The following is a 24,443-nucleotide window of genomic DNA, read 5'->3' on the forward strand; positions in this document are numbered from 1 at the left end:
GCCTCCTTCTCTCGACGGTTCCGTGAGAAGGCATCGTCTACATCCCCGGCCCTGGTATACCGCCGGCGCCCACACAGCACGCACACGCTTCTACACCGCATACGCAGCCCCTCCTCCTTCTCCTACTCTCTCCTCCTCTTTCCTCTTTACTCCTGGTCCATCATCTGCTTAGAACAACCATCGTACTCTGAACATCTAACGGCTCCGGCGCTTAGTGGCTATACAAATTGACCCGTTTTCCCCGTCTTTATCTCTCAGTTTGGTACCTGGCACCGCAATCACCCCTTCCTTCCGCCTCATCATCCATTTCAGAGTCACGCGAGCAACTTTTCATCTACAACTCCTTTCGTCCTCTCTCGTCCTCTCTGGCTTCTCACCCGGTGCGATCACTCCTAAGCGCGCAGACTTGCGAGCTCTTTGTCCAACCAATTCTCACATGGTATGCGCTATGTCTCATCACGCTCCATACATTGACCCATCCTCTTGCAGGGTCAAACTCTTTCCTCTCCGGGTGCGCTCACTAAGAAGAGTTTTCTGACTGTTTGTTGACGTGTTGCAGCTACGGAGAAGACGACAGATGAGGGTAGGGATGAGCGCTTCGCATATGGGGTTACGGAGATGCAAGGGTGGCGTATAAGTGCGTGTCGTCGTCAGACGTGACTGCAGGACGAACTTCTGATGCGATGTTCTCGCAGCGATGGAGGACGCACATACGACCGTGTTAAATGTCGATGATGTAGAAGGAGAAGAGGAGAAGCACCCGTCTGAGCGGGTAAGTTTCTTTGCGGTGTTCGATGGCCATGGAGGTGCGTTGTCCCTTCCCTCTGTTTATGTATGCATCTCACATCCACGATCAACTCGGATCAGGTGCAACCGTTGCGAAATTCGCCGGCAAGACAGTACACACGCGCCTAGCGGAGCAGGAAGAGTACCAGAATAAGGACTACCGCGGAGCGCTCAAGTATACGTTCCTCCGGACGGACGAAGCGTTACGAGCGGATCCGATGTTCAGGAATGATCCATCTGGATGCACGGCGATCGCGTGTCTTGTCACGCCGGAGAATAAGATATGGGCGGTATGTCACTTATATGCGCTCTGTGCGCGTGCTGATAATGATTGGGCTAGGCGAACGCCGGGGATTCAAGGGCGGTGCTATGCGACTCGGGGAGAGTAAAGCCGCTGAGCTACGATCATAAACCGAATGGAACAGGTGAGCAGTGCCTAGATGTGATAGTTAGATGCGAGCTGATTTTGTTGCAGTGGAGTATGCGAGGATCATGGCGGCAGGTGGTTGGGTAGAGTATGGACGCGTGAATGGTTCGTTCGCATGCTTCATACTCCGTCATCAACTGACTCTTGGGCAACTATAGGCAATCTTGCACTCTCACGAGCGCTTGGTGACTTCGAATACAAGAAGAATCTTTCCCTTGCACCGGAAAGGCAAATTGTGACATCAGACCCTGACATCATGAGCCATGAAATTTCAGAAGAGGATGAGTTCATTGTTTTGGCGTGTGACGGTAAATATTCGTTCTTGGAGCAGTGGTTCTACTTGCTAATGTATGCTCTCCTTTCTCAGGTATCTGGGACTGCATGTCATCGCAGAGTGTATGTGATTACGTACGGCGGCACGTTGCACACCGCATGCCTCTAGGCAAGATCTGCGAATCCCTTGTGGACTACTGCATTGCGCCAGATGCAGACCTAGAGAAGTCTGGTATCGGTTGCGACAACATGACCGTGATCATCATCGCGATCCTGCACGGGCGGACGCTGGAGGAGTGGTACGACTGGATCGTGGATCGTGTGGAGCGGGGGTTTGCCTACCCGACACCGAGCGAGTTCAAGCCGCTGTATGGTCCACGACGAGGGTATTCCTGGGATTTTACCCGGAGCAATACCGGTCGATTGGCGTTCGACCTGCGCATACCTTCTTCGTACGTCGATGACAGCAGCGACGAGGAGATGGAAGAGTCAGAAATCGGGCATGGGATGTTCAGGAGCGCAGCGAAGGGGAAAGGCGAGGAGGTGCTCGGGAAGGGGAAAGGGAGGGAAGTGCGAGATCTGGATATCGAGGTTGCGGAGCTTGAGGAGACATACGAGTGGGAGTCTGACGATAGTGGAGAAGACGCTACCCTCCCACCGGGGTTTACGAGTACGCGCCTGACGAGCCTTGGCCGGCCACTCGTTGCTGGTCCTCCGGAGCTGAAGAACCTAGGAGCAGCGCACTTCAAGCCTGAGAAACAACTCGTACATACCCCGGAGGGGGACGCACCCAGCCCGGCAGTGTTAGTCGAAGGCCTGATGGACACGAGCGAGGACCCGACGAAAATAGAAATATAAGTCTCGTCTGGCCAGCACTAGTCTCGGTACTTCCTCCCTCGTGGCCGTCGCTGTCGTTGTGGCCAGTTATCGATCTGCTCAGCTTCTTCGAACGCAATGCATCAGATTTCGACTCCTGCACTCCCGCATCTCTTCGCAATATCATGTAGCACTCAGTTTCGCGCATCGTCCCTGCCCCTCGCCCACCAGCGCACTTGCGCACCATACACCCTCTACCCTCCCCCCCTTCCTGCAGAGCGCACCCAACCAGCGGCAAGCCCTTCCCCTTGCATCTTCTCCGGGTTTGACACTTCCGGCCTCTGACCGGAGTGAATGCGACGCGTGTCGTGTCGTGTGTGTCATGTTGTACAGAGTACAGTACAGTACTGGCCAAAGCATACCAAATCAAATCAATCTTTATCCTCCGTCCTCCCCGTGGGGTTGAGCCCGCCTAATCCTAATCCCCGTCCAGCCTCTAGCTACCAAGTCAAGGGTAGGAGCATACAGGATTAGCGTATTATCATCTTCCCCTGTGGGCGTTGTACTCCTCCCCCCCCGCACCCCCCCGCCCCCTTAACCCCGCCCCAGTGCCTAGGACGGCCAGGCCCAAATCAGGAATCCTAGAGGAGGGCTCCGCCGATCTTGAGTGGCACTGGGACCGGCGACCGGCGACCGGCGCTATGAACTCCCGGAGGGCGCGTCGTCTTCCTTTCCCTCTTGCCTTCCCCCTTGTCGGCTTCTGCCTGCCTGCCTGCCTTCTTCCTCATTTTGCCCGGCCTTGCTTTTTGCTTCTTACCGCCCTGGTGACTTCCTGGCCTCCTGTATTCTACCACTGACCACTCTGCTCCTCCCCGCCTTCCCGCCTTCCCGCCCGGATCCTGACCGGGCTCTGACCGGGCACTGTCATCCCAGTCCTAGTACCCACCGAAGGGCAGCCCAAGTCTGACAAGTTCCGGCTTCGAGAGCGTCTGATCAGGGAAGGGTCAAGTACTGGGGAGGTGGGGAGTAGGGAGTAGAAGGGGTAGAGGAGGTGGATCATCGCACCTGTGCCTGTGTGCATATGGCATATGACAAAGGGCAGAGGGAGGGTTTTGATCCAGCCCAGCCCTCCCTTGCCTTACTCGTGATCGACGCAGGCCACCGTTGAGCACGGCGTTAGACTGTGTGGTGTGTAGATACATACATGTATGAGAGTGGATCATTCGGGTACAGTACATGTGATGGTCCTTAGCTAGGCAGGGGTTGATCCCAGACTCCAGACTCTAGCTGTGGACTGATAGTAAGATGTAGAGTAAGAGGATGTACCGTTCAGGCAGCGCGCCTGACGATAAACATCCTCCGTAGTGCTGGTATCAACTTGTGATATCGATAACGCCCCGGCCGCGATATGCTGGTGCTTATCCCCAAAAGCACAACTGGGAGATCCGCCCGTCCCGTACCCGCCCATTCGTCCCTCTATCATCCATGCTCGATCATCCGTTCTCCATCCTTGATCATCCATTGGGTGGGTTCTCCCGATTCTGCCCAGGGAAGGGGAGACCGCCCGATGAGGACGGTATTTTTTGGCACACGACCAGTTGGCACGCGGCACACAGCGCGGTGAGCTGAGGCAAGGGACGGGAGCACATGGGCCATCCTACGTCCAGCCCTGGCTGATCCAACAAAACAAACCAAATATTAATGCTTCGCTCGCCCGCTCGCTGGTACGTCGTACAACCAACCGAGAGACGTCCCCTCTAGCCAAGCTCGGTATGAAGGGCGTGCTGTGTGCCTCTTGGCCCGCTTGATCGGAGTACTTGTGACGTAATCCACACGGGGGCAATCAGGAGTCACTTGGAGTGGGCGATGGAGAGTGGGGTATTGATTGCTTTATTAATCCAACGCTTTGTGACACTTTTGGACAATGTCTGATACGGGCTGGGGAATATTAATTTGGATGCTTGATGATACTTGTTCGAGCGTGAATAAAAGATCAAGCAAACGGGCGCCGTCAGTCTGGACACTTGTCGGAGGGAGAATCAGGGGTTGAGCGGGATCAAAACTGTTATTGAGAAAAGAAGCTTTTTACCGTTTGAGAAGCGAAGGGGGAAGGGAAGTAGGGCGGACTGTGATATCGGCCATTTATGCCGGGGGATCCACCTTCTTCCACTTACTTCCCCTCTCTTCTCACTATCGCCCGCTAACAGTATTCTCACTCATTCGGTGCTAAATAAACGGCACACGACCATATTGATAACGGAGTATATCATCCGCTCACTCTCACTCGACATAAATAGAACATCCCCCACTCTGATAATATCATCACTACTCTCCACCCCTGCAACTGAACGATGCTCGCTGTACTCACACTCACACCTATCCCTTCCCAACAAGAGCGTAAACTGCGTACAGTCTCATCACTTGCGCTCCTCCGCTCCCGTCCCCCTTCCCACCCCACAGCCCCAACGACTCCCAAACACAAGCATACACACAAGCGCACTCCCTCCGCCCCCTCCCCCTCCCCTCACAACCAGACTCAGAATCGGAACCCGATCAAATCCGCCCCTCCATCCCCCACAAACCAGTCCACCCTCGCTCAGGCAGTATTCGACCTCCCATGCGTGTCGGCTTCACAGAGCTTGAAGAGGTTGAGCTTGGCTGGGAGGGGGAGGAAGAGGGGGATTTCCTTGAGTAGTGTGGGTGGGGGGAAGGGATTTGGGTTTGGGTATTGGATGAATAGCGAGGAAGAGGTTCCTCCTGTTCCTCCTCTTCCCCCCCTGCCGGCACTTCAGGCACTTCAACTCACACTCCCGCCCTCCAGTCAACCCGTACCCCAACCCCAACCGCATGCCCAAACAGGGAAATACGGCAAAGTACCCTCTCTTGCCCATTCCAGCAGCTCTAGTTTGTCAGAAGTACTCCACACGCCAACGTCTCCCCACCCAGGACCAGGCCCATTTGGTCTCTTGCCTTCCCCCGAATTGCTTGAGCCCAAGTGTAGTCGAGCATATGCATCCACCTCCCCCACCACCCCCAGCTCCACTTCCACTTCCACCTCGAAGGCGTCTACCTCCTCCCCCTCTCCCCGCCTCCCCCGCCCCCAATCCCTAAACCCCACCCTAACGCTAGACCCCTTCCTCTCCTCGCTCGAAGAGTCTTCCAAACTCCTCCCAAGCTCCAAATGTCAGGTCTGTGGAAAGAAAGGAAGGGGCTTCCCGGCGTGTCCCAGGTGTGGAGGGGTTTGGTGTTCTAGGGAATGTAGGTGTGTGGGGGGGAGACATCGGTGTGCTCCTGCGCCTGTGTCGCTGGAGGGGAGGGGGGAGGTTGGGAAGGGGAAAGGGAAGGAGGTGGGTAAGGGGAAAGGGAAGGAGGTGCGGATTCGGATTGGGGTGGGGATGGGCATAGGGGAGAGAGTGCAGAGCGTAGGCTTGCAGGCGGCGCTGGGGTGTTGCTAGAGCCTGGTTTGGGTGGGGCGGTGGGTGCTGGGTCCTGGAGCCGGTGTTGCGTCCTCCCCCCTCCCTGTGTCTGCTGTCCCGGTACGATCCCTGGCGCCTGACCCCCTGCTGATGGGGAACGAAGACCGAGACCGAAGACCGAAGGATGACGAACAACGAACAAAACATTGCGAAAATGCGAAAAGAAGAAAGGAGAACGGGAAGGGGGAAGGGGGAAATGTGGTCGTGTGACCCATTTTCCAGAATCGGCAGAAGCAGAAGGGACGGGCTGGCTAGCAGCACTCCTCCAGCGCCCAGGGCTCCAAGACTCCAGCTTCCCCAGGGGTCCGGGGCAAGAAGACCCACCGGGCTTTACGGCGTTCTCCCGCTTCACGAGAGTTGCTTCGATGTGGCTTGATCTGGCTCGGTTCGGTTTGGTTTGGATCGGATTGGTTCGGTGTGGGCACGATACGACTTTTGGTCGTTTTGAGGAGACCGAAGCCCGAAGAACGCAGAACGAAAAATGCAGAAAGGGGCAAGGAGCAAGGGAGAAAAGAGGTCGTGTGACCCTTTTCCCATTTCCTCAGAAGCACAGAACGGCGGGATATGCCGGCCAGCACTTGCACTTCTCCTGGGGTTCGACTTCCACATCCACTTTGACCTCGACTTCCGCTTCGGCTTCCACTTCCGACTTGGGATTCGTACATCACCCGCCTGCCTGCCTTCCTTTCTTGTCAGTTCAGTTCCAAAATCGCGTGGAGCCCTCCGCACATGTTTTTAGATCCTTCCTTCCTGCTTTTTCACGCATATCTGGCCCCGCACATACACGCACACGCACACGTTTGGTCATGAGTGTGATCTGAGGTTTTGTGGTCTTCCTGAGCCAGTATCTTGGGGCGTTGTTGGCCTGGGGCGTTGGCTTGGAGTGATGGGCTTATTCGAGCAATCTTCTCGTTAGAGCGAACCTTCCAATCAGGTCTCGTCCCGCTCTTCCGGCTCACGCCCGCGTTCGGCCTCCATTCGTCGATTCGCGATTTGTCCATTGTGACGTGTAGGATAACCTATCATCAACTGTTACCTCTTTCCCGCTCTTGTTCCTGTTCACGTTTTCTGTTGTTCCTGCTCTTCTCCCTGTTTTCTGTGCTTGTTTCTGTTCTGTTCCTGTTTCCTGTTGGCACCGGAAGATAAAGAGACGTGACAGCATGCATCAACATACATACATACCTACTTTGTACAATTGCACAATTGCGATCTATTTCATGCCCTCCCACTACTTATCCCGCAGTTTCCAGTTTCCGGTTTCCAGTTCCAACGTCTTGAGCTCATCGGCCTTGACGGTCTTCGACACGTCTCATCGCTGAGCAGCAGTACCAAGCAGTACTAAGAGAGAGAGCACAAGCCCAAGCGCATATATCCGCACAGCCCATCAACCTTTTTTTTTCTCTTCTAAATGCTGTTCCATATGCTTCTGCACGCGGTGTTCGGCTCCGAACACATGTTCGTATGACTGTTCAGGGTCCACTTAGCGCCCCTTCTGTCACTGACCGCTGGATATCCTACAACACGTTGAGTACGCCTGTACGCCTGTACGCCTGGTAGATTGCTCCTTAACCTTACCGCAGGGGATAGCCTGGTACTATGGATTACACTACTTGTGCTTGTGCTTGTACTGCTCTTGCGGGTTGGCTTTGCTGCTTGGACTGAGAGCTTGAGCGATACTTGTCAACGTACGACGAGGAACGACTCACGACTAACGACGATCAACGATCAACGACAAACGACCACCCATTCCACGATCACACGATCACACGAACAACCTCACCACACGAATAAAACCCTTGGATCCACTTAACGCATTTCATCCTGAGTTCGCTCATGTCCTCAACCCCTCGAGGCTCCAAACGACCGCTAGACGATCCCGAGCGTCCCCCAGCCTCTCCAGCTCGGAGAAGAGGAAACAGTTCGAACAGTTCGAGCAGTTCTGGGTCGACGACTGTTCCTGATCCTGCTGGTGCTGGTTCTGGGTTAGGATCGACGGGTAACGCTCGGGCGCAGGGGAACGGCCCTGGGATGACAGGGATCGGGATGGGCATGCCTATGGGAGGCATGGGAGGTGTGGGACAGCAAGCACTTGGAGAGCTAGGGCAGGCGTTACGCACTTCGACCGCTTCTCCCGTCACACTCGCCCAGCTACAACAACAATTCACGCGAAACTCGCTCAGCGCCCAGGCACTGCCTATAGGCCTGGGGATGGGCACAGGCACGGGCACAGGCATGGGCATGGGGATGACGGACGTTCCCCTCTGGCAGCCTTGGTTCGGTTCTGCAGGCCCCGCTCTGCAGCAAGCGTTCCCCCTCCCCTTGCCTATATCTCTCCCCCCTGCACCGCAAGGCCAGCCTCAGCCCCAGGGGCAGCAAGCACAGATCCCCTCCGGGCATGGGAGCCCCGTTGCGTTCGGCTCGCTCGGACTTAAGAACGTCCCTTCCTCCTTTGGGCCGCCATTCCAAGCGCAGGGGATCAGCTTCCCCCAGCTCCAACCTCAGAACCAGAACCAACAGCATCAGAAGCAGCAAAATCAGAATCAAGCGCAGAACCTTTCTCCTGCACAAACACTCCAGCCCCAGCTTACGACTTCTGCAGGGGGAGACGCACTCCTCATGCCTCCACCTTCGCTCCCTCTTCCCGCGCGTAACTCGCCTACTGTGCCTCCGGGTCAGTTCACCTTCCCTCCTGCCACGGGCTGGGCCGGAGGAGGACACGACGCGCTCTATCGGCTTTTTCAATCCCAGTCTCAATCCCAATCCCAATCCCAATCTCAGTCACAGTCCCAAGCACCCCTCCAGCCCCAACAACCCGGGCAATTCCTCTCCACCTCCGCACCCCCAACGATGAGCCCCTCCACCCCTCTCCTGCCCCTCTCCAGCCCCGGCCCAAAAGTCCAGAGTGTAGATCCCTCACCCCGTGTAAAGCCCGGTAGTACGCTCCCCTCGAGTCAGGTCTCGTCTCTCGGAGATGGGGACGAGAGGATGAGTGACGATGAGGCTTCTGGGGCTGGAGCTACAGTCCCCTCGGGGGCGAACGTGGTGAGCACCGGATCTGCCCCGCCTCTCAAGGGCAAGCGCGGAGAGGGAAGCGTATGGCGCCCTGAGGAAACAGAAGGTCTGTCGTTCCTCTCTGAGCATCAATCCTCTCCTAACAGCCGAATCATATCCCAGACCTCTTCAGATGGGTCTTCTCCAGCCCACAACATATCCTCGAAGCCGACCAACGCCCCTCGCGGTTCTTCATCCACACCCCCGCGTCCATCGGTGCCCCTAGGCCAAGGCACGGGATCGCCAATCGCTGGAAACGGCTGCTCGAGACCCAGCGCCGGCTGAACGAGTATGACGCCTGGGCGCGCGCGGCGGGATTGGAACCGTATGTTGATAACAAGTTTCGCGTGGGGAGGCAGATGGATCGTGCTCGGGAGGAAGGGGTGAACCTGGGCCAGCTCACGTCGTTTACTGCTATGATATGGTATAACCGCGGTTGGCTGAAAGAGTTCAACCAATTGTACGTCACTTTTTTTCGTAAAGGGCCAGGGACTGACTCGGTACAGTATCCCTCCAGATAGGAACGAGTTCCCCCCTGCAGGGACGCTGACCCCCGCGAGCCAGAACGGGCCTGCACTGGCTGAGGAACAGGCCTCGGACGACGAAGACGATGATGACGAAGCGTCCGAAATGATGGACGCACCTACGATCTCTTCCCCCTTCCGGCGCGCTCCTCCGCTCCAAGCACAAGTCTCCCCCCGACCTGGGATGAACTTGACCTCTCGTAGATCTGCTGGTAACCTCTTAGCTCCCAACGCTCCCACTGTACAGCTCAACAGCCCCCAATCGTCTTCTTCCCGCACACTTGACGACATGCCTACCGACCCAGCCGAACGGAAGAAAAGCGACAAGATGGATCGTGCGATCAATGTTGCGCTCCAGCTTGTGACGCAAGATAGTCAGAATATCGACCCGGCCTTACGGAAGAAGGCGACTGAATTGCTCAACAGCGTTCTGGACCAGGCTAATGACGATTAGATATAATATTTCCTTGGCGGTTCTGCTTAGAACCTCTACGTGTAAAGTGAAACCGATTGTGTACTAGACAATACTCAAAGGGCTATGGACCAGCGTTGGCGGTTGTACTTACATGGCACTTTGTCGTCACTGCTGATTTTATCATGTGTATTAGGTAGTGTAAATGCCATTGCTCGAACTTGTTGGTACCAGGACAGAGCGTGTTGTCAATACAATGATGTTGCCTTCTGAACTTCGGGGGGCTAGAATTCACGCGGTCGTCCACGCTGTATGTCAGTTACAGCTCAGCCGGCCAGCAATTGAGCGCTCAAGACCTAAAACAGTTTTCGGCAGCTATATGCATTCATTCACGTATCTTGTTATCCGAGTGTCACTAATAATACACATGCCTATGTTACATGCAGAGAGCAAGGCAATAAAGCCTAGAATGACGAAGAGAATTGCGTGAGGGTATCAGTGGCAGATGGTATCTTGGATTGAGTCTATCGATGCTGTTGTTGTGCTTGCTGTATCAGACGCTGTTTTGCGTTGGATGGACCACTGGGCAGAGGAGCGTTCGGATTGTTAGTACGCTAAACATCTCCATGAGCAAATGTCCCGGACAAGACACGTCGTTCATACCTTCTTGGGCATGAACATCGTTTCGGAGGTAGTACCATCGCCGCGCATAGCTAGCCTTTGCAGTGGTCTAGACGATCCCCCATTATTAAATGGTCGCCGCTGCGGTGGTGGCTCATTTGATGGCACCGCGATGGGATTTCCCAGAGTGGGCAAGGGGGGTTCTGCGACCGAACTGGAGACACGTCTGATTGCATTGGATGACGGACCCGGGAAACCTTTTCGGCGACCATATCCACCAGAGTGTGGGGAGTTCTTGCCGTTGTTATGTTTCGAATATGGACTTCTCAAGTTTGGGGGTGGCCTACGCGATCCCTCGTCTGTTTGTTTGCGCTTTCCGGGCCCTGAAGGTCCTGCAGGACTTCCATTTCGGGATGGGTTCTCCGCTGAGTTCCGCATGGTCTCCGACTTCTGACCTTCTTGAACTCGACGAAGCGCTGGTGGAGGTCGTCGAGGACCATCGTCACTCGCTTTTCTCTTCAAAGGAGGGTTCGATTGGTCTGCAATCTCCCCCTCTTCCCCAAGATTATCGCGGGGTGTGCTCGGTCCTGGGTTCGACGCTTTGCCGCCCGCATTTTGCTTTGCCTTCGCGATTTCTTTTGGCGTCATAAGCTCGGGTAGAGGTGGTTTTGGTGCTTCCGCTCTCGGTTTGCGGGGGCTAGCGGATGGCTTCGTAGATGCAATGGCAGGAGTAGATCGGCGTTGACGGAATGTAGTCTGATCCACCTGCAAGGGAAGTCAGATGCTGAACTGCTTACTTGATAACTCCGACGACTCACCTTCATAAGGACGTTGCGTTCTTGAGCATTCTGCACTATTGACTTCCAAATCGCATCACTTCGCTCGAGCGTAGCAGCATTGCCAAAAATGAACAAATTTGACCTCGCTCGAGTGATCGCAACATTCGTGCGACGTCTATCCGCCAAGAAGCCAACGGAAGATTGATTCGGCCCCGCCCGCACACAGGACAGAATAATGATATCCTTCTCTTGACCCTGGAAACCATCAACAGTGTTGAAATCCACTGCTGTGAGAATGTGCTCCCCATAATAATCCCGAAACATGCGTCGTAGCTTGAACATCTGCTCGCGATACATCGTCACGATGCCGATACGGTAGTCGAAATTGACCGCAGGAAACTCAGCTCGAATGCGTCCAAAAAGACCCAAGATCATACTCGCTTCTGCGTCATTTACCAGTGAATGACCGGCTCTTGCCTTGGTTTCTTGTCCATCAACATCAAAGAAGCGATATGGGCTGAACAAGGGATCCGCATGCCAGGGTTGGGCCGTCTTTTCAGCCATGCCCGGTCCGTCTTTGAGCCGATTATCATAAAACATGGCGCTGTCGAGAGCACTGATTTCCGGATGCATTCGGTATTGGATGCTGCAGAGGCTTTTAGATTCGTACTCATGATAGATGTCAGTGCCGAATTACCTCAGGAGGTGAACAGCTTCAGGACGTCGGTGCATTATGCGCACGAACAGGCTTCGAGAGTATCCCTGCTGCTCTGCGATTTGTGACAGCACAGTGGGAGGCAGCTGTTCTGGATCTGTTCCAGAATGTTAGTAAACTGGATACACGTTCACGTATTTCCCTACCTCCAACAAGGATACATCTTTTGCACTGATATTTGAGCGGAATGAGAGACGACATCTCGACGGACTGCGCTGCTTCATCGATGACGACGGTCTCGAAGTCATACGAGCTGAGGAGCTCATGACCAGAACCAGACAATGTGCAGCAAATCACGTCAGCTTCATCTAAGACATCTTGCCGGAATCTGCGTCGAGCTGCATCCATCGTGCGGCCGGCATCCTTCTGCTTGTCCCGCATCTGATTAAGTTTAGATGTGAGTCCCATCCGCTTCTGATTCAGTGCTTTGATCTCAATCTCGAGGGCCGCTGCACGTGCACCATTGTCCCTGGTTTCAGAAAGCTCTTTCTGCTTGGCTCGCCCCTCTACCTGAACAGCTTCTATGTCTCGTCGCAAATTGATTATGTCTGATTGGGCTTCCGTTCTGTCTGTTTTGAGATTGACATCAGCATTGATCTTCCTTTCAATGAGTTCATCAAGAGAGATGTCCTTTACGCTGACATTGATGACAGCGTCAGCGCCGACACGAACCACGTTCGCGGAGGTTCGTTGGCCGTTGGAAGTTCGTACACCATCTTTGATCCTTCGTGCTACTTCATCGATGGCTGCATTACTGGGTGCGCATATCAATATCTTGCTCTTGGCGGGCTTTTCGCTGGGCCGCGCAGGATGAGTCGCACTCCCTCGTTTTGACAGCCAGCAGCCGACCAGCCCGCAGATTGTTTTCGTCTTTCCGGTTCCAGGAGGTCTATCAACATCTCAGTCCGCGCACCAAAACGAGAGAAATCTGGTTCTCACCCTTGTATGAGGGTAAACCCGTCGCCCTGCATCGACCCAAGAATAGCATTAGCCTGAGGCTCGTTCACCTCAAATGCCTTCATTGCATTTCCAACTTCGATGTCAGAGAACTTGGGCAACCGTGCGGGCTTCGGCTTCAGGATATCATCACACATGTCATATAATGACAGTCCTTGAAGCGCTGCATACTCGCGGTAAATCGTAGTAAAACTGCTGAAGTCAAATTGTGGCAAGTGGTACAGAGCAAAGAACGGACCTGAATACTTTGTGAGCTTTCCATTGGGTTCGAATTTGTAGGGCAGCATTGAGGCCACGAGGATCGTTGCCTAAACAACATCTTAAACGTGCTTCTACGCCGCGAGCAGTCCGTCTGAAACTTTCCACCTTCGCCATAAGACTCTTGTGGCCGAGATGTTGCTTCAAAAGAACAACGTCGGTATCCATGAGGAACCATGTGTTGGATACATTGTCTGTATTGATGCCCACGTCCAGATCGAGCCAGTCATCAGTGTTAGATCTTGAACCAATATCGCACAGCACGATATTTTGCACAGGGTCTTCCTTTGACTTCACAATACCGGACCAACATTCATACATGAGGAAGGGCTCGAAGGTACGACGATAATCATCGTACGAGTCGAAAAGCCATGGGATTTGGGAGAGCTTTGGGCGCATTCCGAGGGGGTACGGCGGAACTTCACTTTGATCCTCGTAGTCCCATAGTAATACCTGACGGGTGAACGACCCTAGTTCTGGCTTCAATCTCTTCTGTCGACGCGCTTGCGCTTCTCGTTGCCTCAATCGTTCCAGTACCGGATTATACGATGTATTGGGGGCCTCAAGGAGTTGGACCTGACGGCGCTCCGGTTTTGGAGGTGGCTTGGCGGCAATCGGGCGCAAGGGCTTCACTGGTGATTTTTGGAGCCTGGACAGGTAATGTTGACCCGCGTCGCTGTCGGAGGAGCCCTCTTCAGCACTGGTTTCCGACTCTCCAGTAATCTTCAAGGGATGGCCACCTTCATTCTTCGGTTCATGCTTTCTTAATGGTACCACGACTGAAATGCCTTGGCGATTCCTCCTGAAGTCCTGACGCATTTGCCCCATTAACGTCGTTGGTTTAGGCGGCGGACCACGGCTGATAATCGGCTTCTTGGGGAAAGAACGTTCCCGAATGGTGGCCGCCGACACCAGGGGCGCCCGAGACACGTCTGCAAAACATCAACATAACGTCAAGGGCCATTCCGCGAAAGGGTTGCTTACCAGTCTGTTCCCCAGCTTTCTTGAAGCCGTGCACCTTTGGCGGTTGGATTTGGCTGAATATATCCATTTGTTTTCTCGCTGAAGAAATCTCTTTCGAGCTAGGGCCCGGTACGGGTGGTGCAGGCTCGGCAGCTTGGCTCGGGATGTGGCTAATGAAGGTGACTTCGTCCTCTTCATCCTCCACCTCGACGATCACAAATGGAGTGATTGCATCTGTGAGACTCGAAGATTGTTCTCTGGTCAGTCTGCCTGTACTCTTGCCACCCAAAGCGTATTTCTTTTCGATAGTATCGATGGCCTCCTGCGGTGGGCTAAGATGCGTACGACGATACATCTTGAGCAGTTCGCATATCAACTCCGTAGACTGATGCAGTGTCTCCGCGTCGGTCAATCTCAGCCAGCTAACAAGATTTAATAGCACATCGCTGAGATGTCCAACGCATTTGCGCCCAACGCTGGATAATTTGATCTTGGCAGGCGAAATCTCCTCAACATCCTCTCGCGAAGTGCCACGGATGGCGGATTCGAAGACCTGTAGATTCCTGACAAGGTCCCGCACGAATATGAGCGCATCACGCATCCAGTCGGTCATGATAGAAGTGGCATAAAAAGGGGCCCAAGCGGAGGTGTGCTTGAAGATGAGTGAACTTGCGCGACACATTCCACGCCAGAGATGATATATGCGTTTCGGCATCTGGGGGTTGTTGACAATATTGTCCTGCCGGAGGACACCAGAGATTGGATCACAGAGGGCATCGACCACATCCGCCAGACACCGCACCATCCAGCGAGCCATGCCACAAACTTCAGGAAAGATCGCAGCACAGCCATTGAACGTTTGGAGATAATCGACAATACCATCAATGGCGGATTCAGGTGAATTGGTGAGTAGGAAGCGAAATACTTCCATACGCTCAGGCGCGAAAGATGCTTGAGTAATGATATCTTGAGCAGCCAACGACACATCCTCAAGCGGGCACAAGATCAACCGTAGAATGTCCTTCACGAAGTCCGGTGACTCCAACAGAGTCAAGATCGATTCCTGAGTTGTTGCTTCGGCAAATGCTGCCAGGATTGGACCGAAACCAATTCGAATTGCAGAAATACCAGCGTTCACACGCTCGACGGCATTCCGAAAGGTCTTGCGGACAACGGCATCGTTTATAAGTTGGTTGTCGTGAAATGCATGCTGCGGATCCAGCGCAAGATGAAGGGATGGTGCCACGAAATGAACCAGGAAAGCAAAGTTTTTGGTATCGTTCAGGGGTATGGCTTTTCGCACCGCTTCCCATAGAGCAGGATGCAGAACAGTGTGTCGGACCTTGTTCAAATCATCCACGATCGCCTGCACATTCACTTCCGGAGTATCCTTCCCCTTGTCGGATTTGAGAACCCGTGTACGGATTGAGCACATCTCGACTACAGCTTGATCCAGGACGATCACATCAAATTCGAAGACATCTCTTAGCAGCGAGACGGCTTGATTTCTTGCTCTTTCCCAGGCGGAGTCACTGAACTGTCGTGTGAAGGCAACGCCAGCGATGTTAGTGGCTTGGATGGCGAAGATTTGGGTAATGGCCTCCTTTCGTTGGGTGTCGCCCTTCTGTGCTGCTTCATTATGAACAAAAGCCATTGTCTTCGCATCCGGTGAGTGATGGCGCACGATTCCAGATGCACGGACTTACGGAAAGCACAACTTGCATAACTAGAGCGCGACAAGGCGGTTCGAATCGAGGGTGTTGTAGTTCTTCGCTCATGAAATTGATGACCTTCGCGAGTATGGGGTCGAACACAGGCTTATCCCATACACTTAGAAGAAGTACTTGAAAGCAAGTGAGGAACCAAGGCTCTTCAATGTGGGCCTCTGCTTCAAGAAGCCTCCCAAAGGCCGGATTATCCTTGATTGAGTCGTATACAACTTCAGAAAATTCGACGGAATCAGAAGTCCAAAAGGATGACGTGACTTCGTGCAGTATGTGTACAAAACATTGTAGAACCATCGGAAAGTCTGTCGAAGACTGAGAAGATTGAAACCTGGAGATGCTTTTCACTCACGGCTTTCAGGATCGTGTAGATGCCTCGTTAGGAAATATGTCCACTCGTAGTCCCCCCTCTTAATCAGGGATAAAAGCGCCTCCGGGGAAAAGGTCTGGAGCAGGGAATACAACGAGGTCCATAATTGCGTTTGTGATGTGAGGAAGAACGGTGACGAAGGCGTGGACCATGCAACATCAATCTTGCCCTCTACAGAACCTATAATGACCGACAGTGCCGGCCCCAAACATAGTTCAACATCCTTGGCGGATATAACAGCATTGAACGTCTGTTTCTGGGCCCAGGTTCGTAGCTTCTCGTCCTCGTGAAAAAGGAAAAGCAGCACACCAGGTGGGGGATTTGCTGGGAAATCCTCGATTTTGTTTCGTGGAGGAAACTTCTGGATCAATGCTGCAATTGACGATGCCTCAAGCGGGATACCTTCTGGTGATCTTGGAGTTTGAAGCAAGTTGATGTTCACCAAGAGATGGTATAACAAATGTGGCGGCACAGATTGGATGGTGCGATCGTCCGCAGGCATGGTGGGTAAGAAGTTTGCCTTCGCATATTCGACTAGAATCCGTTCACGCTCCCAATTATCGATACTCTCCATAAAACCATTTATCTTCCTAACAGGGTAGGCGGATAGATACCTGTTTCGTGTTAGCCACTGTGAAGATGGACAACAAAGGGAATTACGCACGTTGAAGGTAGCCTGCGCTTTGCCTCCTCATGACCTCTCGAGCAATCATAGCAAGCTTGGATACACCTCCACACACAATTAAGCCATCCATTGGTATTTGATGCTTCATAGGCGTGCAAGCGCAGCAGGAAAGTAGCGCTTTCGCGGACCGTTGGATCAACGCGATCGCAGAACAGATGCCTTTGCTTGCCAGCTTGTGCTTCCTGCTCTTGAGCTTGAATGATGAACTTGAGGATGCGTTCCATCGCTGGCTCCACAACTCGCTCAATGACATCTTTCGCCATCGTGGGATTGTCCCGAAAGTCGGTGAGCATCTCGTCAATCTCTCGCTCCTCTCGCGTCCGGTGACTGGTTTCCGCCCCCGCCATGACCCTTCACCAGCTCCAGCTTATTTAGGACTTATGATGTATCACACCCTCCCTGATGGTATCTGCGCCCTGAGTTGTTTGGACGAGATTTAGAGTGGGTATGACTATGTGGTCGGACAAGGATGAGTTATAATACACTCAATCGCGTACCTCAGGCCCAGGGCCTTGGGATTTAAAAGCATCCGCCAGACGCGTGCTGGTGATGTTTGAGTCGCTCGATCGCTGGAATTACCACCTCTTACCGGGACATTTAACATTCTCTTCAATCTGAACCAAGGGACATCACAAGACAATGGATGAGAGAGAATTTGGAGAGATAACTGTCCAGCTTGAGCAGGAAGCAACGCTCCGCGAGGTAAATTATGGACAGTCGGAAGATGACTCGGGGCGTCTAATGACTCGAATCCGTAGAAGCTGAAGGACGAGGTGAGTACTGCTCACCGGCGTCAATATGCATGTCATAGATCGATGATAATAGTCATCAAAGCTCGATCAAAAATCTCGTTCAATGCAAGGAATCATGAATAAGATCCATGCTACGCCCACTTCTCAACGTGCGCGACTTCTATGTGGTCAAAACACTCCTAGTGATGCTGACGTCTTCGAAGTTCCCAAACTCATCGAAACTGTCAAACCACTGATTGAAAGCTGTAAACAGAATGCGAAGGCGATGGCTGAGATCGTGCCTCCAAATAGCTTTTGGAGGTTAGCATGTTCAGTTTGCACAGGTCTGCACTCCTGCTTACAGCTGCAACCTGCAGGTGGAAGAACACGTGGGCGCAATCAATACAAGGCATTGTCTTCGTCCTAGCGCTATGCAGATTCTTGGAGAAAGGTACTCTTATTACACTATCAGAGGCGAACGAAGCGATCGGAGGTAAGCCGTAATCCATTAACCCGGTTTTGACTTAAGTTTTGTACCAGTGCAAGAGGAATGGAGCGACCGATTTACGATCGCTACCGAGGACTACCTGCAGGGTATTATCTCACTTGTGAATGAGCTTGTAGGTTCATTATCGCACATGTATGGCCTGTACTGAAAGACCCGCAGTCTCGACTAACAGTGAACGCGGTGACCCTGGGTGACTTCGACGCACCTTTCCGCATATCGATATTTGTCAAGGACTTATTCGCGGGATTCTCACTGGTATACTACTCTACTCTCATTAATCCATGCTAGTATTCTCATATCCCGCAGTTGAACTTAAAGAACGATGGTATGAGGAGGCGGTTCGACTCGTAAGATGCTGTCCCTTGCTCTGATATACTTGCTGACGCACTCCCAAGACTCAAGTACGATGTGAAGCGTATCGAAGAAGTAGTGTATGACGTGTCTTTGCGGAAGTTAAACATGTAAACCACTAGTGACGATGAACCAATGAACTAAGCCTGAAATGTGCCCATGCCACAAATATGTATATACAGTATAAGTTATGTGTACATTGACCTGCGGCCCGATGAGAATCCAAGTACATTGCAATCCGATCTCGTTGTACAAGCCGAGTCTAAGGAGGACCAGGCCTTGATACTACATGCTTTCCTTCCAGATCTCCGGTTATCATGACCCAGGGTAAGGAATGACCATAAGTACACTGACGTCTCGAATCATGTCGTTGTCGCCGTCAAACTTGAGTTTATAGACAGACTGCACGATACGTTAGCCGTTAAGCTTGACATACATCTGTCGCCTACCTTTTCGGTAATCGGAGGTTTCGGTGGCTGGTGTACGATAGCGCGGTAGAACGCAGATGTGTCCGGAAAATGTCCCAGTATCGTAGTTCCTGCGAGGAAAGGTCCATATGAACTGAAATGACCTGGAGTGTTGGGCCCTGCATTCGGGTCTGGCAGTGGGATGAGCGATCGAGCTGTTGTGGTCCATGTCCTGATTGAATGTAAGATGATCTGAATGACAACGATGTGTTATTTGTTCCGTACCCTGGGTGTTTTGGATCTTCTGGCTCCGCATCCTGCACGGTATAGCTGGAGACCGGCTCAGCAATGGATCTAGCAGGATAATATGAGAGTGTAACATACACCGACGGATTCTTCCTGCCACGTTTAGTGACAACAGCGATAATCCATTCGCCCTCTTCGTCTTCTGGTTCGGGCTCTGGCGTTTCTGTCGCTCGACGCCGTATAGCTTCTTCTCTGAGTGCTTTCTGACCACCCTCATCTTTCCTCGATTGTCGGTATGCAACACGGCGCCCTTCTGGTAGCGGAAACTGCATTGCAATGGTGTCTTTTCGTGTCTTGACTTTCCCTTGTGATCCACTTGTGGCGGCACGAGCCGTTGCGTTGGTGACGGGAGGAGTTCCGCGACCGGAGACAGGAGGCGATAGTCGCTGGCGTTTGCGACGATTTTCTAGATCTGGGTTATAGATGATGTCATGGGATCGCTTCGTTCCCTTACCGTGAGCCTCCTGTGGTGCGGTTCTTAGTGCTTTGAATACAGACAAATCTTCAAGAACCTGGTTGATCAAACTGGAAACATGAGGCGATGTTGCCGTCAGATCTCGTCAATCACGTGACAGGCGAGCACCTACGTTTCCTCTGCCTCTGCGGAAGCTCTGATCTGACTGATAGCAATATGCAGCTTCAAGTTTGCCTGTTCTGCGCGCTCGGGTGTGGCCTTGAAGAATGACGTCTCCGTTAAGATCTTCTCAGCCCACTTGTTGAAGTTGTGCAACGCTGAGTGCCGCTCCTGGTCCATTTGTATCTTGGTGAGCTCCGACAAATTGGGAACAATTCGGCTCCATAAGAGAGACGATTCTGCTCCTGGATAATTCGATGGAATAATAGGACAGGAAGAGACCAGATCAACGTTCCGAGAAGGGAAATAGTGAGAGAGGGCGGTGCGTACCATCAGACTGCGGACGTTTTGTGCCTCTCCGGGCAGACATAGTGTGGTATTATTTCAGCTGATAGAAGCGAGCATATGCAAAATTGAAGGTGCGAGATGGATGCACCAGGTCCGGTTGCCCGATGCGTTAGAGGTTGAAGAAAGAGAGGCGACGGTCAGCCTGCCCCTAGAGATGTGACGAGATGTCTCGAAGCTTCTGTCTCTGCACGTGTCAACGGAAGCAGTCCCCTCATTCTAAGGGAAAGGAATGATGATTACGTAACCATAATAAACCACAATTGGGCTTAATGGGGGTGTGCGGAAGGGGAACCACCAGGCCACCTGCTGTCACTGAGACTTTGGACTTCTGTTCTATTCCAAGTATACAGATCCTAGTACAACGGGCCCGAAATACCCAAAGATACAATTCCTCCTCCCGTTTGTGGCAATTCCTGGTCAAACAAGTCGCCTACTTCTTGGCCTTAAGCGCAGCGACCTCCTCATTAGAGGCGAGTACGAAGGCGTATTTCCAGATGTGCACGCGGCCAGTCGTCACGTCGCCCTCCTTAAAGCCCATATTGGCCCATTCGGCCTTGTCGGCGCTCAGGCTCATGGGGCAGATGAGAGACTTGCGTGTTGCGAACACGGGGTCAGTGCCGAGGAAGGGAGAGAAATCGGGGTACAGCGCGGTGGTGAGTGTGTCGTAGCCAGGGGCCGTGATGTGGAAGTGCAGGTGAGAGGCGCGGTGGGGATGACGCCCGGTCGCTGCGAGCATATCGCCTACAGGGCCATCAGAGGGCTGCATCCGCTATGAGCAATTAACAGTCCGGATATTGATAGATAAACGCACGATAGGATAGGCGGTCGGCATCACGCCGTGGAAGTTTGCGATACCATCATCGGTAGCGATGATACGGGCACGGTTGTTGGCCTCTACGCGGTCCGGGTATTGCACGTCGTACAGACCGTCGCCGTCAGCCTGCCAGACTTCCAGCTTGGCGCCCTTGACCGGTTCACCCTTAAGGTTCTTCAAAGTGCACTCGAAGAACATCGCTTCGCCGAGTGTGCCGTCCTTGATGAGAGACGTGCCAGATGGAAGCTCTGGTGCATCAACGGTAAAGAATGGGCCCTCCTCGCACGACTCGGTCGCGCCATCTGGGCGGGGGTGGGAAAGCTCGTCGAGCAAGACAGAGAGACCAAGGGTGTCAGAGAGGAGGATGAACTCGTTCTTGAAGTCCGTCGACTCCTTGCCCGCCCGTGTCAGCATCTCGATCGCCAGTCTCCATTCGTCGTGCGTGAGTCCCGTCTCGCGAGCGAAGGCGTGCAGATGTTTGACGAGAGAGGTGAACACCTTGAGCGTGCGTGGATCCTTGCATAGCTCGTCCATCAGCTTGATTACATGCTCCGTGATGGTGTATTTGGTGCCCTCTTTGAAATCGGTCTCGAGAGCGAGGTCTTTCTGTCGGCACGTGCAGGGTCAGCGACGGCTCATGGGTATAATAACACAGCACAGCGCACCGGGATCGTGTCGCGGATCTGGGCACGAATCGCCTTGCCCGTCTTCGTTGGATCACGCATAACATCGATGGAGGCCATTGCTGTCGGTCTGGGTTGGTGTACAGGGTAGGAATGCGACGAGGGTGAGGAGATGACCAGCGTGTCGGCAATGAGAGATTACAAGGCTTAAATAGAGCGACCGTGGCGGATGAGCGGGAAGGTCATGCGGGGATAGTTATAGCAAGGCACCGGGCGGGATAAACGTTGCCGCGTACTCTCTTCTCTCGGTTTGCTCTCCATCCTCTCCCAACAGTCCTTACAGCAGGACCGTATTAATGGATCATCCATTAATGCAGTCCGTTCGCCCTCTCTCGTCGGAGTCGCGGATAGAGAAACTCCGCGCAGTTGTAAGCGGATCAAGGGTGTGCCCGGTTACTATTCATTCATCGCCGCATATCCAATAAGAGTGCGCGGATGTCCGATGCCCCGCATCTTGATCGACGCCACTGACCATGACTTTAGGCATGACCATCCCTAATTCTCATTCTTAACTTGAAGGATGGATATCTATTTTCCGTTGAGTATCTAGTCCGAGGCGGTAATATTTCCTCTTTCACTTTACAGCTCCAGGCGACGTCGGGCTTAACCAACTAGAACGGCAGTGGAGGCCAGCCTATAGAAAGAACTAATCGACGGCGATGGTTGTCATCCCACCTCCACCAGGGCCACGTGCCATGGAGGCAAACGGCAGGCAAAGTTTGCGTGTCGTCTGCAGACCCGTGCTCGTTGCCTCTTGGTGCCTCCTGACCATCTGGCCTACCTGAACTAGCCGTCTGTTGGTACTCATCCTGAGCGACGCGGGCAAAGCCTGGGCACTGTCAACACCCTCCCTGGACTGGATCAAGCCTCGATGGACCGACCTGCGATTGGAGAAGACTGCTCCCCACGGAGCATGATGTCCGGGCCCAGCAATGGCCCCTCCCCTCCCCCGTGGCTGCGCCCCCAGTGCCAGCCATCCTCCTCTCTCTGCCTGCCGGGCACGGACCCCCCTCCTGCCTCCTCCTGCCCCCCCTCCTTGCCTGCTGCCCATCCCCCCCCTGCCGCTCCGTGGCACAGGCAGCCGTGGCTGCGCCAAGCGCAAGGCCCGGCTGCCCAGCTCTCCCAGCCCAGCCCGTGCCCCCCCCCCTCCCCCACCTGCCCACCCTCTGCCCACCTGCCTGTGCATGCCATGCCACCACGCACAGTGCAGCCGCAACCGCAACCCTACCCACCCTGTTTGCCCCTAACCCAACACCAACACCCATCGGCACGAGTTCCATGGAAGAAACGACATGGACGCAGCACTGCAGTGAAGGTGGCACGGAACACCCGGTGGCATCAGCATGTCGCTGAGCTGGGACTTGAGGGAAACACTGTTCAGGTGCTTGCGGAAAATCCAAACGAGTTTGTGCAGCGTTTGGGGAGCAATAATGCTGTGCATAAGAAGATGGATGAACTCTACCCTGGGTTTTTTGACCGAACCGACCAGCTCCCCCTTGCTCCGGCCCAGGGTGATTGGGTGTATGAGCTCAACCCCTCTATTCCGCTGCCTCGCACCTGGCTCAGTGGCTGCCCAGCGTTCCGCATCCACCATGGTTTCACCCCGTCAGCCCGTGTCCTGCAACTCCTGGATGAGTTCTTCGCAACCAAACCTTGACACCAGCTCCATTCGCACCCGGTCCACCTGCCCAGCATTGTACCTTGGTGTCTGGCATCGCTCCAACAGTGTCCCATTTGTCACTGCAGATAGCAGGCAGCAGAAGCAAACAACACGGCGAGCAATGGTGCGGCTCATGTTTGCGGTGAATCAGGAGGTAGGTCCGCGCGTGCTCCAGCTGCTGGGAGCGCGGTACCCAGACGTGGCCAGGGAGCGGCAAGAGTATGTGTTCTTGACTCTGCTGCACCTGGATACAGCTGACTCGCCACAGAATTATTGAGCATACATGGACACACCCCAATCTTTGGGACAAACCAGACCTTGCTGGTTGTCATCACTACCTCTGGCAGGTAGCTTGGACCACCTTGGCTGTCCGATGTGGCAGCGGAAATGTGGTGCACATCAATGTGAAGGATGACCTGCACCAATTCACAGTCCTCTTCACATATGGTTCCTACACTATGGGCTACTTCATCATCCCACAGCTGAACATTTGCATTCCCCTCCAGCCAGGACAGCTTCTCTTTGTCAAGACATGTTATCTTGTGCACTATGTGTCCCATTTTGAGGGGGTGTCATATGTGTTCACTGGCTTTATGGATGGCCAGCTATGCAATGACTACTGGGCATGGAGGGATAGCCAGTAGAATATGCCTGACAAACCTATGTGCTTATGATGTTATGCTATGCATTTCCATATGGACATTCATCCCCTGCCCATCCCCCCTGCCCACCCCCTTGCTCGACACACACCTCCACCAGTCACATGGGCTTAGCAACCGGCCTGATCACTCCACCACACACATATCATCAATGCTTGGCAGAAATGTGCTGCATATACAGGCAATGGAGACACTGCCTTGCCATGCATCCCCCTGAACTGCCCCCACCCCCTCTTCCACAATCCCACCCAATGGCTGCAATCTTCACTGGGGTTGTTGGCTGCCAGAACTGGCAGTCCTCAACTGCTGGCTCACACATCTGGACCTGTTCTGCTGTCTTCCTCCTTCCTGCCAACACCAACAGTCCACCCAGCATTACTGATGAAGAGCTCTCTGGTGTTCTCCACTACTTTCCCCCTCCTGCAGCAGCACTCCCAGTGGATGGGGTATATTATGTTTCTGCCAAGCTTGCATCAGCCACACCTGCACTGGTGTCAGGGCACCAGCTCATTGCTGTTAGGGCAACACAGGCTGACTAAGTCTGCTCACCTAAGAGTGCCAAGAG

At 53.6% G+C, this 24,443-nt stretch overlaps 8 protein-coding genes across 8 annotated transcripts; 4 read left to right on the forward strand and 4 right to left on the reverse strand.

The window, feature by feature from the left end:
- Positions 1–316: 316 nt before the first annotated feature.
- On the forward strand, positions 317–2,872 carry DACRYDRAFT_65278 (PP2C-domain-containing protein). The gene is made up of 10 exons (XM_040775777.1): positions 317–439; positions 490–511; positions 560–637; positions 696–806; positions 868–1,076; positions 1,127–1,211; positions 1,262–1,318; positions 1,372–1,521; positions 1,581–2,780; positions 2,829–2,872. The coding sequence occupies exons 1-9, from the start codon at positions 437–439 to the stop codon at positions 2,342–2,344; spliced, it is 1,479 nt and encodes a 492-aa protein (XP_040629996.1). The 5' UTR covers positions 317–436; the 3' UTR covers positions 2,345–2,780; positions 2,829–2,872.
- A 495-nt stretch (positions 2,873–3,367) lies between these two features.
- DACRYDRAFT_21420 (uncharacterized protein) lies at positions 3,368–3,966 on the reverse strand. The gene is made up of 2 exons (XM_040772389.1): positions 3,507–3,966; positions 3,368–3,439 (listed from the first exon to the last, which is right to left on the reverse strand). The coding sequence occupies exon 1, from the start codon at positions 3,822–3,824 to the stop codon at positions 3,555–3,557; it is 270 nt and encodes an 89-aa protein (XP_040629997.1). The 5' UTR covers positions 3,825–3,966; the 3' UTR covers positions 3,368–3,439; positions 3,507–3,554.
- A 1,453-nt stretch (positions 3,967–5,419) lies between these two features.
- Positions 5,420–7,013, reverse strand: DACRYDRAFT_21421 (uncharacterized protein). Its single transcript, XM_040772390.1, has one exon. It carries the CDS (start codon positions 6,777–6,779, stop codon positions 6,537–6,539), a length of 243 nt encoding a protein of 80 aa, XP_040629998.1. The 5' UTR covers positions 6,780–7,013; the 3' UTR covers positions 5,420–6,536.
- A 574-nt stretch (positions 7,014–7,587) lies between these two features.
- On the forward strand, positions 7,588–9,807 carry DACRYDRAFT_115361 (uncharacterized protein; the record flags this gene model as incomplete). The annotated part of the gene is made up of 3 exons (XM_040769988.1): positions 7,588–8,896; positions 8,953–9,289; positions 9,336–9,807. Exons 1-3 carry the CDS (start codon positions 7,612–7,614, stop codon positions 9,805–9,807), a joined length of 2,094 nt encoding a protein of 697 aa, XP_040629999.1. The 5' UTR covers positions 7,588–7,611.
- A 482-nt stretch (positions 9,808–10,289) lies between these two features.
- On the reverse strand, positions 10,290–17,295 carry DACRYDRAFT_115362 (uncharacterized protein; the record flags this gene model as incomplete). The annotated part of the gene is made up of 11 exons (XM_040769989.1): positions 16,817–17,295; positions 16,135–16,766; positions 15,765–16,087; positions 14,080–15,715; positions 13,076–14,027; positions 12,820–13,029; positions 12,027–12,769; positions 11,863–11,977; positions 11,205–11,811; positions 10,429–11,151; positions 10,290–10,379 (listed from the first exon to the last, which is right to left on the reverse strand). Exons 1-11 carry the CDS (start codon positions 17,182–17,184, stop codon positions 10,290–10,292), a joined length of 6,399 nt encoding a protein of 2,132 aa, XP_040630000.1. The 5' UTR covers positions 17,185–17,295.
- A 141-nt stretch (positions 17,296–17,436) lies between these two features.
- Positions 17,437–19,892, forward strand: DACRYDRAFT_65283 (Translin). Its single transcript, XM_040775778.1, has 14 exons — positions 17,437–17,539; positions 17,596–17,610; positions 17,663–17,738; positions 17,793–17,889; positions 17,946–18,061; positions 18,109–18,188; positions 18,236–18,331; positions 18,383–18,423; positions 18,472–18,829; positions 18,877–19,066; positions 19,120–19,164; positions 19,219–19,546; positions 19,595–19,665; positions 19,728–19,892. The coding sequence occupies exons 1-9, from the start codon at positions 17,477–17,479 to the stop codon at positions 18,539–18,541; spliced, it is 654 nt and encodes a 217-aa protein (XP_040630001.1). The 5' UTR covers positions 17,437–17,476; the 3' UTR covers positions 18,542–18,829; positions 18,877–19,066; positions 19,120–19,164; positions 19,219–19,546; positions 19,595–19,665; positions 19,728–19,892.
- Positions 19,893–20,492: 600 nt separating this feature from the next.
- DACRYDRAFT_94196 (aromatic compound dioxygenase) lies at positions 20,493–21,906 on the reverse strand (the record flags this gene model as incomplete). Its single annotated transcript, XM_040777206.1, has 5 exons — positions 21,796–21,906; positions 21,542–21,705; positions 20,874–21,482; positions 20,668–20,822; positions 20,493–20,631 (listed from the first exon to the last, which is right to left on the reverse strand). Exons 2-5 carry the CDS (start codon positions 21,617–21,619, stop codon positions 20,493–20,495), a joined length of 981 nt encoding a protein of 326 aa, XP_040630002.1. The 5' UTR covers positions 21,620–21,705; positions 21,796–21,906.
- A 947-nt stretch (positions 21,907–22,853) lies between these two features.
- DACRYDRAFT_115366 (uncharacterized protein) lies at positions 22,854–23,863 on the forward strand (the record flags this gene model as incomplete). The annotated part of the gene is made up of 2 exons (XM_040769990.1): positions 22,854–23,438; positions 23,488–23,863. Exons 1-2 carry the CDS (start codon positions 22,903–22,905, stop codon positions 23,861–23,863), a joined length of 912 nt encoding a protein of 303 aa, XP_040630003.1. The 5' UTR covers positions 22,854–22,902.
- Between the last annotated feature and the right edge of the window lie 580 nt (positions 23,864–24,443).

Source organism: Dacryopinax primogenitus, assembly GCF_000292625.1.
Source record: "Dacryopinax primogenitus strain DJM-731 SS1 chromosome Unknown DACRYscaffold_6, whole genome shotgun sequence".
Taxonomy (NCBI): Eukaryota; Fungi; Basidiomycota; class Dacrymycetes; order Dacrymycetales; family Dacrymycetaceae; genus Dacryopinax; species Dacryopinax primogenitus.